Raw genomic sequence first — 12,505 nt, forward strand, 5'->3', positions numbered from 1 at the left:
TCATCAGCGCGGGCGGAACCTACCTGCGACACGCGGGAACGGCGAACGCGCTTGCGTTCCTCTTGCTCAGCAACCTCAAGTACCGAATTCCCTCCGTCGTGTCGATTTCACTGACGGGGCACGGTGCCATTTCGATTGCGCACAACACAGACTATGATCTCAACGACAGCAAGTTCCAACAATGCCTCAATCACTCGTTGGTCAAGTTCAACGACTATGCTGAGAAAAATGTCCGTGTGGAAGAGGTGAGCGCTTTCGCGAAGGCCCTGCGCGCTCGTTACCCGGCAGAGGTCATAACCGAGCACTACTCAGGGGCCAATCTCTCCGCGCTTTTTCGGAAGTGGAATCCTATGGCGGCTCTAAATATCATCTCCATAGGCTTGGACTACCTCACCGAAGTAGTCGTGAGCGGCGCAGTTCAGATAGACGCGCTTTTCGACGCCCTCAGATCTCCCGAAAACGGCACCAGTGGTGCCAGCGCTGCGTACCTCCTCGCGTGCAGCGTGTGCGGCGCCCTTGTGGAGCTCGCCTGGCCTTCCGTGCACTCCAAGTCGAACAGGCTCGCTTTCTGCACGCGCCAGGTCGAGCTCATTCCCCTCGTTCGCGACGCCGTGTACTCGGAAGAGTATGTCACGCCGGCCAAGAAGCTCCAAGTGACTCGCGTCATCAACGCCGTCATTGAGACCGTCAAGTCGGACTGCGTCGCCAGCTCGCTGTTCGACTCGACCGACACCGGACGGCTGCACTCCCTGTTCGAGAGCATGTCGCTAGTCGTGCCCGGAGAAACGGCTCGTCCCGACGTCAGGGAGGCAAGCCTGAAGGAAAGCTTTATCGAGAAGCTTCTCGTGGGACGCGCGTACGAATTTCAGGCACAGCTCGCCATGGCGCGTTTGGGCCTCCCGGTAAGAAACAGCGGCGCGAACACCAGCAGAGGAGGACGCCCGTACCTGTTGCTGCACAAGGGAGCGAGCATCTTGGTCTCGCCGGCAGCCTTTGCCCTTTTTCGGGACGACGCCGCGCACACCGACGCCTTCAACACACCAATAATCCCTTGGGCCTTGGCCGAATCCATCTGGCGGTTCATCTTAACAGAGACGACTGTGTGGTCTCAAGGAGCGAGACTTCGCATAGAGAAGCTCGTCAAGTGCTTTCGGGAGCGCTACATGGCATCACCTAGTAGTGGGCAGGGAACCCTCGGTGATGTCGACACGGTGGCGGGTTCGCTGGGCCTCTCTACGGCGCTGAGAAGCTTCTCTGAGCGCCTCTGGTACAAGGTCGAAGCGGCAGGGAGCTTCTGGAGCTTATCGCACAGCCAGTTCTTCTACATGCGTGAGACCTTCTACCGTTGTCCAGATGCTTCTGATCCGGCGAGCAGGAGATATGTGGATGTCCCCCTGAGGCACGATAAGGACTTTTCCAGGACGTTCCAGTGTGAAAGCTACAAACGCATGGCCGCGACGCATGCTTGCAATTTCCCTTGAAGTGATAATAATGAGTAAAATAAGCAATTATGCAAAACGGCAAGAAAAGCCTCGTGGAACTTTTTAAACATTTAAACATTTGAGACAGTCGATAGTAAAGCCACAGCGTTCGCGTTCTGCTGTTGAAATTTGCTGCTGGAAACCAGTGCACATCTCAGTTGCGCGTACTCGCCGTTTGTTGGACTAACGAAACAATAGTTGTCTTCCCTTTTGCTAAGGGTGCCTTTTTATGTGACGGTGTCATGGCCAAAAACATGGTTTCACTTTTGAGTTTGTGTGCACACTATATGCGGGAGTTCACTGCCAAATAGAATTTTCGTGCCAATAATGATATAGTCGATCACCTGCACGTAACTCACCGATACCATTACTGTCATCATGCAGTCATATTCACGCATAGTCACCTGACTTATGGTGGTGACCTGTGCGTAGCATGCAAAAATTCAGGGTATACAGGGTGTTTTGCTTCAACGAAACCTTAAAAATATGCAAATGCCACGTAGCTGGACAGAACCAAGGCAGCATCTGCGCCGCGGTAGCCCAGATGCTATGGGCTTGCGCTGCGTAGCTCTATACGTCGCAGATTTGCCGGCGCTTGGAGATACTCAGATTATTTTTTGCATTCCGCCCAATGACAGAATTGGTCTTAATTGATCAATTTCTCAATATAACTAGATGAAAAGGGCCAATGGGAAAATTGTAGAGCAACAAACTTCCGATACAGCTTTTTATTGCTCAATACTTGCTACATAAAAGTTTTTCCGATCGTGAAAGAAGCTCGCGGATACACGCAACTTGCATCGAGCGGTCAGTCGCGCGGCAATTTGAGCCTCCATGTACCTGCAACCAGGTACAGGGAGGCTCCCTAGCGTCGCCGCGCCCACTGTAGGTGTTGCACGGTCTCCGTATCGCAGGGACATGTTCCGTTCGACGGAATGTCGCATTATATATCCCAAGGATGCATAAAAATGTGGTCAGTCTCCGTATGGTCTTAGAGCTTAAAGTGCAGTAATGAGAGCGCATGCGCCGCGGTAGCCCAGATGCTATGGGCTTGCGCTGCGTAGCTCTATACGTCGTAGGTTCAATCCTGGGCGCGGCGGCCGTATTTCAATGCAGGTGAAAAGAAAAACGTACTCCTGTACTTGCATTTAGGTGCGCGTGATGGAATCCCAGGCGGAAAAAAATTAATCTGGGGTCCCCACTATGGCGTGCTTCATAATTGGTTCGTGGTTTTGCACGTACAACGTCAGAATTTAAATAATGAGAGAGTGAAGATTACCGTGGTGATTTCAAGGAAGAGACGATGACGAGATTGATGGCGCATAATTGAAGAAGAACAGAGTGACGCTGAATAAATATAGGTAGATTGCAGCTGGATCACGCACCCATGCGTCTAGTTCTTTCCTCCACGTGAAGCCTTGCGCTGTAAGCATGGAAAGCCCTCGGATGCGAGCGCTGCGGTGGGTTGAAGGAGCCGGCCACGCCCACCAACGAAATTGCTCTCTCTCTCTCTCTCTCTCCATATGAATGGAACGGCCCGAGCAAAGCCTGCCAGCACGCGCTATTTTTGGAGGTCATGACGCAGAGCTAATACTGCAGCAAACAAGTGCGTTCTACTTCGCTACTCGTGTAAATTCTCGGCCGTGGCGTAATCGTGTTGCTGCCGAAAACTGACACCGATAGCGAAGTAAAACACATTTGTTTAGTGCAATAATAGAGGTTTGACGTGTCTGGTATTCCGGGAAACTCAAGCGGACTCGACGTTTTAATGGATGAGCGGAAGCGCAAATGTGAGCTGGCTGCACGGTGTAGCCACCTGTTGGGGCAGAGCTTAACCATACAAAGTCGGAGCTAGTGCTGCAGTAACCAAGCGTATTTTACTTTGCTGCTGGGGTAAATTTTCGGAAGCAACGTAATTACGCCGCTGCCGACAATTTACGCGAGTAGCGACGTAGAAGACACTTGGTTACGGCGGCATTAGCTCCGTTGTTTGTCTCTTTAGCCTCTGCGCCACCACGCGGCTGCATCGTGCAGGTCGTTCACGTTTGCGCCCAGTCCGCTTGCGTTTATCCGAATACCAGACACACTAAAACTCTGTATAAGCGCTCTATTTGTTTGAAATCTGTGCAACCAGGTGGTTGCAGCGTGCAGATCACTCTGGTCACTCACGTTTGCTCCCCCGGTCACCCACTATTTCACCAGATATAGTAAAACGCCCAGTCCGCTTGCGTTTACCCGAATACCAGACATGACAAAACTCTCTAATGTCTCTGAGAGCCAACGTTTTTAAACATTCCTGGGAGCGTGGGAACGCGCTATGCTGCGGTACGATTTTGTGGCAGTAAATTGACAAAGATCAGGTATTTGTGCCTACTTGTAGATGTGATTCTCGTCTCTTCTGTATGGGCAAACCACCTGTCGGACTCCTTGAGTATTGGACTCGATGTTGGCGAGCTTGATGACAGTTTCTTGTATGTGGTCGCTTCTTAAGCTCTATATTTCTTTGTCACTTCTCACGTCAATCGCACCTCTACTCATTTGAGCCGCTATAACATTCTGGATGTTGGAATTTCTACGTCATTGCTTTCCCATTTGTCGCTCCGACTTGCTGTAATGTCCTTCACATTCTTGCGTCTTGCCTGGATTCTGCCTGCTCGCCGCTGGAGCTTCCATGTTGCCTTGCCTTGCGAAGAGAGACTTGACCACATTCTGTGTGACCGTCCTGGCTACAATAAACAGACACGATCGCTTACGACTGTGGTACACCGTTTTCACCGCAGGCGATTGACGGAAGAAACCATTCTGGAATACCGTCCTCATAAGTCATCTCAGCAGCTGGTGACAAAGGCACTGGTACAATACTTGAGAACAAAGAAAGCGGGAGAGACATCAAGGAGAGGAAAGGCAGGGAGGTCAACAAGACGAGCATATTAGTGCTTGCTACCCTGCACAGAGGGTAAGAGAGAAGGGTGAATAGAAAGAGGGAAAGGGGGAGAAAGTGAAGAACGACAAGCCTGCCAAAAGGTCTTTAACCATTAATTGGTGATTATTGTGCTGCACTTGATCTTGTGCTGTGGTAGTGTGCATTTATCGTTAGCGGCTGTCTTTCGGCCCTCTGACTCTATCTGTCTCTCCCGTAAATTTCCAGCTCTCCTTCCACCATCCCTCAGTGTATGGCGCAGCAAACCGGGCTTTCTGTTCTGGTTTGGCCCCCACTGCTTTTTTCCTTTCCTTTACTCTTTCGCTCTTCACGCGGCGAATTACACAAACCGAGTTTTGACCTTGTTTGTTTACTGTCGAAATTAAAAAAAAAAAATCTCCGTTGCACAGCGCTACATCGACAAGGCTGAGGAGATGGAAAGTTGAACGTGTCATATTATTGTTTGTCACAAATGAAAAATAAAAATAAATAAGAACAACCCCGGCTAACGTGTAGGCGTTAAAAGCGCCCGAGCCGCCCGCGACAGCCGCAGCTTGAGCTCAGTGCCCGTAAAGCGATCGTCGTCTAATGTGGCCGCCGCTCGCTTTGCACGTCTCGTGCGACTAAGCAGGTGTGCCGGTCTTAGCAGCTTTCATTTTATATTTTTTTTTGCGAGGACTTTGTGCTCGAGTGGTTCGTGCTGCTCATTGCTGCATTTACGCCGGCGCGCGTCTTCAGTTGTATGATGTATGGCCAAGGAGACCTGACGTCCAGTTTGTGCCCGTTTTACGAAGCTGCAAGCAACTGCAAAGGCGTGGGCTTCGGCGCGCGTCTAGTTGCTTTCGAACGCTCCTTCTCAGCGGATTGCGTGCGTTGTGAGAAAACTTCGGTCGCGTGTGTTTTGTCTTGCGTTCGAATAAAACAAACGAATTTTGTTCGTGGCAAATTCGTACGCGGTTTCTAAATTACTATATTGAGCTTGGGGCAGCGCGGGGGATGCGTCACCATGACGGTTATGGCGGCAGCCGACACATCGTGCATTGTGTCGCAGGCGTCATTGTCATGATGCAGCCTGACACTGAACGTTCCACCCTCGAATGTGAAGTGGCACGCAGGAGCGGGAGCGATGAGAGAATGCGACCGCGTAGCGATGATTCATTTTATGACAAAACACGCGCTTCCTGTACGGATGGATTCATCAGCCGATGAAGTTTTCCTTTCCCGCTGCTCCCACGGAGTGCATACTTTCGACAATTACAGAGTGGCATCGGAAAGGAAGTCGTAAAGGAGAAATAAATAAGCCAGAGCATACAGCATGTTTGTCGCTCCATGAAATTTTATACTAAGATTACCCGGGGGAAATCTGGCGCTATAGGTGGTTGCGTGCTCCAGTATACTCGGGCCTTTGCAAACTTTCTGCTTCTCTCTCCGAACAACCTTGTGTATTCTTATATCAGCGTTCTTGGGAGGAGGGTTGTTGGAAGGTGTAATTGTGATCCTGTGTGCTCTGATCTTGTGCCTGCGCTTTCTGCATCTCTCTCCACTTTGTTCTTATCCATTTTCTTCATCTCCGTTCTCCAGTGTAGGGTAGAAAACTGGAATTTTTTGCTTTGGTTCCCTGCCCTTTTCCTTTTTTTCTGATTGTCTCTATTTCTTGGAAGGGGGTGGGGAGGATTGAATTTCTTACTTCAGAATATGTACATAGTAAGAATGTTATTTAGGCTTTTGATTTCTGCCATATTCTGTTTTCAGAATATTCTAAAAGAAATCGTTTTATAGAATATACAAATTATCGCAGATGGTGAGTCTTACACTCATCATAAAGTCAGCGACACGCATTGTGGTCATGGTTCAATTGTGCGCTGAAAATCAAACCCTAAAATGAATTAATTGTGAACAGAGACACCTACCTGCTCAATATAAATGTTGCGACCTGAGCAGGCTACACTAATAACTGTGCAACAAAAAACAATGAAAAAAAAAAAGAAAAGAAAAGCTGCTCTGTCAATGAATTCTTGCCAAATAGATGAAAAGAAAAACCGCCTACTAACCCCAGTTTTCTTGGTGGGCGAAGGACTGGAGCGCCTGGTTTCTCTCAAATAATTTCAGTTTGAAATTCCACGTGTGAGTCACCTCCGTCCAAGTATTCGTATCAGCTGCGAACTAGGTCAGTCGCTCCCCAAAACACCCGCTTTGAATACCTTAGCCCAGGTCTAAGTCACATCGGTATGATCGCCGACGAGAAGAGTTCCATCGGTATGCATTAACGAAGCGTGTTTACGAGAAAGTGCGTGTTATAGGGTATAGGCTGTAGTGGGCTGTGAGCAAACACGGTGTTACAGAGTATAGGCTGTCGTGGCTGTAGTCTCGGCTTGGAGGCACTGACTCGCTCATCCACGAGATCCCGTGAACCATGACGCACGCACGTTGCGATGACCGATCGAACAGCTGTCTCTGTCGTCCGGGGCATCCCGCGGCTTTGCTGCGTACACTGCTCGCACCGCCGACGGCGACCCATTTTTTTTTTTTTTTTCGTTCGTTTCCGTCTAGCTCGTGCACTGCGAGGCCGCGCATGCACGGTGGGCCTTAACATTCGCACTGTAGTCTTATCCGTATCGTTTTGTGTGGTGTGCCTAAAGTGCGACACCTGTTGGCGACCGTCGCCCAAGTTAGACTCTAGATCGTCGTGTGGGTTATTGGTGATGACTGCATGCACCGCTCTAGATATACATCGGAGATAACGGAACTCAGTCGCGTTCAGCGCGTGACAGTGCGACGGGACGTATAGGGGCCCGATGGGGACAATAGACGAGGAGCAAATCTAGAAAGGCGGCGCAAGTGTGGGGATTTGGGCGCAATGCGTCATCGCTTGCAGCTCCGTGCCTTTTTCTGCTAATGAAAATCGGCGAGAGCCCAGAGTGCCGCCTTTCTCTCTCTCTCTCTCTCTCTCTCTCTCTCTTGTGAAGTACATAACGCACAGCAGCTGCAGCGGCGTTGCACACTCATGCGATGGCATCTGAGGTATACGATAATAGCCGTGTTTTCTTTTTGTTTTTTTTTTCATCGCGCAGTTTAAATTTAGAGTGATGCTGCTGCTGAGTTTCCTCCTAACAGCAGCGGGGCTGACATCGGTCGGCTAGTTTTGCAATTGGTTGTTGATCCGCTCCCTCAGCGTCGCCTATTTCTAGTTGCCGCGAGGAGGAGCAGACGAAGAAGCAAAATGGCCGAAATGGCGCTTGCGTTGCCGTATATTTGGTTAATTGTTTTACGACATTGCCTCGTAACTGCGCGTCTTATTTGTGAAGGCAATCTGTCACGGCTGTAGCTAATGTGTACGCGCCACGTCGCCCCGTAGTTCGAACGTAGACACTACCCACAACCGTTTTCTCTGTTTTTGAACATATATGTATAATCTATGTCCTTGCTTCTGTATATAACAACGCTGCACACGTAATGATATGCTGTCGAAAACAGACACCATTTACGTGCGCTTCCTGAAGGAGGGCCATATTCGATTGCTCAGTGTTACTTACCAGTGTTATTTCCTTTCTCTGCAGTGCTTATCGTATTCGGCTACAGTTATTTTGGTTATATAACACGAGCGATAGCGGTTGTGCGAAATGTTGTGAAATTTAAGCTCATTTTCTCAAGCCAGCGCCTTTTAGTACAGCCCTTTTTTATCAATCAGAGGACTCGCCTCAACATAATACAGGCATTAAGGGGCGTTATGAAATTAACATCGGCGCAAATTTTGCAGTGTATGGTATGATCTCAGCTTGAACAAAATTGCAATGAAACGGAAAGCATGTTTATCACAGCAGATGGTCTAATTATAATTTGACAAATTGTTATCACATTTGTTCTGCGTGTTTATGGGAGTGCCTGTCACGAAGTACTTGTTACATAAATAGGCCACAAGCACTTATAAAAGTGTGTCACAACAATACTTATAGTTAGGGACCTCAATCTGATGAGGTAACGGCCACCCCCACTCGCTGGCAACGACTTCTTTTAAACTTCTCCTTTTTCTTTTTCTCTCTCCTTTTTGGTTGAGACGGTTACCGCTTGATCTGGTCACCCTGCTCGCACGTGTTTTGCGCCTTACTTAAATATAAACTGTCAATTCATAATTACTCTATTGGGACGGTGACTTTCTCCGAACCAGCGGCGTTCAGCTATGTAATCATGGTGACCAAGCCGTAACCGCTTCGATTGAAAGTCTCCAATACAACACAGACTAGTGCTTAGTCTTTGTTGTCGTACATAGCTTAGTTCTGTAATATTGTTACGAGCCACTTATCCTGCGGACGAAGAAGACGTTTCGTTTCGTTTACGAACGCTGGCGCATATTCACTAAGACGTTGCAGAGCTGACGAGAAAGAGGACAAGCTGTTTTGTTTTGTTTTGTTTTGTGAGATCTTTGTATTGTTGTGGTACCACTCGCTGCGACTGTGTAAATATTGTAGATAAGCCCTTTTTAACATTTCCCCGTAACATCTTTGGTGGAGGTGCGGCCCACAGCTCGTGCTCTTTTTCATCTGCCGTGCAACGTCTTAATTAGTGGGCATGCGCCAGCGTTTGTAAACGAAACGAAACGTCTTCATTGTCCGCAGGGTGAGTGGCTCGTAAAATTAGCCTCCGGCGGCAAGAAGTGTTGGCTTACGTGATTTAACATTCGAAAGAAAGTTCCTTATGTGACAAGCTGCCAGCTTGCACATACAGTGCATTAAAAAAAATTTAGAACACCTAAAAAGAAAAAGCGTGGAATTTTTACCGAATCGTGTACGTCACTATAGGTGAATTATCTGCCCAGGCGGACATCGTTTGCTAGAAAAAACAGAGCAATTCATTCATTATTTGAACTAATTACGTTAATTAACTTTGTTAGTGAAAAGCCTTACGGTACATGTCTGCGTGGTGAAGTTGTAGGGAATTGTCATTAAAAGTATAGCGAATGCAGTCCAGCTTCATTGTGAATGCAGCCCACGGGCCGAATTCCCAATGCTCTTCGTTAGCAAGAGCTGTTAGCAGCTAGCCGTTTGCCTTTGCCAATTTGCATCACAATTTGCCATTGCATCACAATTTCCTCATTTCCTAGCACGTGCCTGTGCCAGCTGAAACCAGCTAAATATAGTGATTCGGGAAAGGCAAAAAGGCGATGTTCATGCGATGGTCTAACAAAGCAAAAGTAGCGATGCAAAAAACACAGCGTGCATGCTGTAGTATACCGTTGACATCGGAGCACTAAAAATGGGTGCGATTGACGTTTCCGGTTGATGGTTCTTTTTGCTGCGTGCTTCTATCTCTCTCGCACGCACTATCCCTTGCATGTTAACAGCATGCGGCGGTATGGAGCGTTGCCATAGGTGTTCCGCAGTGCTCGGGGAGCTAGAAGCGTGCATTGTGCGTCGCGACGGGGCAGGAAAAAAGGGAGGCGGCCGATACGCGTCGGTGAGGTTGCTGACTCGACTGTAGCTTCCACGATTTTGCGCAGATGTAGTACATAAATGTTCGACGTACCCGAGCGGCGTGCAGCTTTATCCGTGCGACTCTGGTACGTTGCTGTGACAACGACGACTGCAGGCAGGCAGCTGCTAAACGTTCGTTCTGGATCGTCGCACGGTTGACGTCGCGTTGTCTGCTACGCTGGTTGCTTCACTTGTGGGCTTTGCTACTGAGTTGACTGCGTGTCTCTGCATAGCCTCGTGTCTCGTCAGGACTTCTCGGATAGCGCTGAATCTTTGCGGAGAGCGTATAAATGAGGAAAAGTTGCTGAAATTTTGCGACTGGACGCGTTTTTTTTTTTTACTCCCCAAAGCAAGAAGAAAACGTTTAAAAAATACTAGCACCTGCCTGTTTTAGAGAAAGACATGACTTTGACGTCTGGTCACAGGTCTTCGTCGGAAGAACGAAGCGGAGACGCCGTCTGCTCTTCTAGCAGCAACAGCGCCATGACGGTAGCGGTCATCACAAAAGATGGCCTGGCGTTCGGAGCACCGGACAGCGGAAATGGGAACAACGCGAAACATGGAGATAGACGTGAGTATACGATCGAAAATTCTTTAGACTTACACTCGTTCAAGCTACTACGACTGCTGGAGTGATACATTGCTTTCAAACATCAAGCATATTTAGTACATCTCAGTCCTACGGCTACAACTTTCTTACTTTTATTTTAATCCTCTTCTTACACATATAACACGGCTCCGCGACTACCTGTCAAATGTGCGACCTTGTGCCCACCAGAGAAGTGCCTCAGTTTTCGTGTAGGAAATATCTCAAGTAAATATCTGATTCGATAGAGCTCGATAGGGTTGGGCGCTGCGACAGGCAAGTTATAACGTCATTTGTGTCGGCAACCGAAGAGTACATTACTAGTCAATTGCCACAAGACGTTACGCATCAAAGCCTGCGCCCACGGTTTATCATGACAGCTAACCGCAGGTTGCTCTTAACTGATACGCGAGCAGTTAGTCCAGGCGAATTACGTTGTCTGTAAGATTGGAAAAAAGTATATAGGCTGAACTTCCTGAATACACACGTTACGGGGCAGGCGTAGCAGAAGTGAATTGATAGTTGCACACACGTCAAATGTCAACAGTGACAAAAAAAAAAAGAAAGAGGAAGAAATAACGACTTTTCTTCCACGTTTGTATGGCTGCTTACTGCAGCTCTCTCTGACGCTCTCCTCACACATATTTATATTTCAGTTTTATTCTTCGCACAACAGTAGTTTAGGCAGGGGACATTAATAAATACTGTTATGAATAAGAGCAACGAAATAGCTCGCGCAAGGAGAAAGAAAAACGAAGTGCGGCGATTGAGGGTGCGAGGCACGGGAGTTCTTCGTTTTCTTTCTGGGATAACCGGCGGAGTAAGACGCCAATAGACACAGGGACCTCAGACCCATATCACCCACGCCGTGCGGGGGTAAGGTGGCGGAACACGCCGTTCAGAACAGAATCTCCAGATTCCTCGAAAACAGGGGACGGTTACCACACACCCTCATCGGATTTAGTCCCGGGCTGTCAACTCAAGACAGCATGATTTTAATCAAGCACCAAATCATTCATGAGCCCATTAGCAACGCCAAGGCCATACTCGGGTTGGATCTCGAGAAAGCGTTCGATAACCTCTCTCACCAATACATTGTGGACACCAGTTCCGAACTCAACCTCGGAGCCAGACTCTACGCATACGTCAAGTCATTCTTGGATAACAGGACGGCTACGCTCCGATTTGCCGACCTCTCCACGGAGACACTCTCGCTGGGGAGCAGGGGCACCCCACAAGGCTCGGTCATCTCCCCTATGCTTTTCAACCTTGCCATGTCGGGACTTGCTGAGAAACTCGGATAGATCCACGGGCTCGAGCACACCATATTCGCAGATGACATCACCATGTGGGTCTCCAAAGGAACCCCGGGCATGGTGCAGGACATCTTGCAAGAAGCAGTGAACACCGTAGAAGGATTTCTAATTCCCACAGAACTCAGATGCTCGCCTACAAAGTCGGAGCTGCTCGTACGCAGACCCACGCAGAAGGGCTGCAGGCCATGCTCGTCAGACTTCGATTATAATCGGGAAATTACCGTACGAACCAATTCGGGATGCGCCATACCGTGCGTCGACAAAATCAGAGTCCTGGGTATGATCGTAGAGACTAAAGACGTCAATGCCTCTACGATTCAGAAGCTCATCACCAAAACCAACAACGCTATCGGGCTCATCAGAAGAATTGCCAATATACACAGGGGCCTCAAGGAACATAATCTCATCAAACTCATACACGCGTTCGTCACCTGTCACTTCGCATACGTTGCGGCAATGCTCAATTGGTCACAATCCGAAAGAGACAGACTTAATGCCCAAATCAGAAAGGTCACCAAGCAAGCCCTCGACATTCCGACGAGCACCAGCAACGAGAAGCTGGGGCGCCTGGGCATGCACAACACCCTGGAAGAAATTGCCGAAGCCCAGCAGCGCGCCCAGCTTGCTAGGCTTTCGACGACGCCTCCGGGGCGCACGATCCTAGGGAAGCTAGGCTTTGCTCAAGGAGACACAGAAAAAAAAAAGAAACTTTGCGGACCTTCCACGGGACATCC

The 12,505-nt window shown here is 48.8% G+C and overlaps 1 protein-coding gene across 2 annotated transcripts in view; it reads left to right on the top strand.

Annotated features, from left to right (window-relative positions):
- Window positions 1-12,505, top strand: part of LOC142579584 (sialin-like) — a 90,233-nt gene that overhangs the window by 22,288 nt on the left and 55,440 nt on the right. For both annotated transcript variants that reach the window (XM_075689950.1, XM_075689949.1), the window contains exon 2: window positions 10,295-10,440. In XM_075689950.1, coding sequence (XP_075546065.1) covers window positions 10,353-10,440 — 88 coding nt within the window. In that variant the 5' untranslated portion in view covers window positions 10,295-10,352. The remainder of the gene's footprint in view (window positions 1-10,294; window positions 10,441-12,505) is intronic.

The sequence above is a fragment of the Dermacentor variabilis genome, chromosome 4 (genome assembly GCF_050947875.1).
Source record: "Dermacentor variabilis isolate Ectoservices chromosome 4, ASM5094787v1, whole genome shotgun sequence".
Lineage (NCBI taxonomy): Eukaryota > Metazoa > Arthropoda > Arachnida > Ixodida > Ixodidae > Dermacentor > Dermacentor variabilis.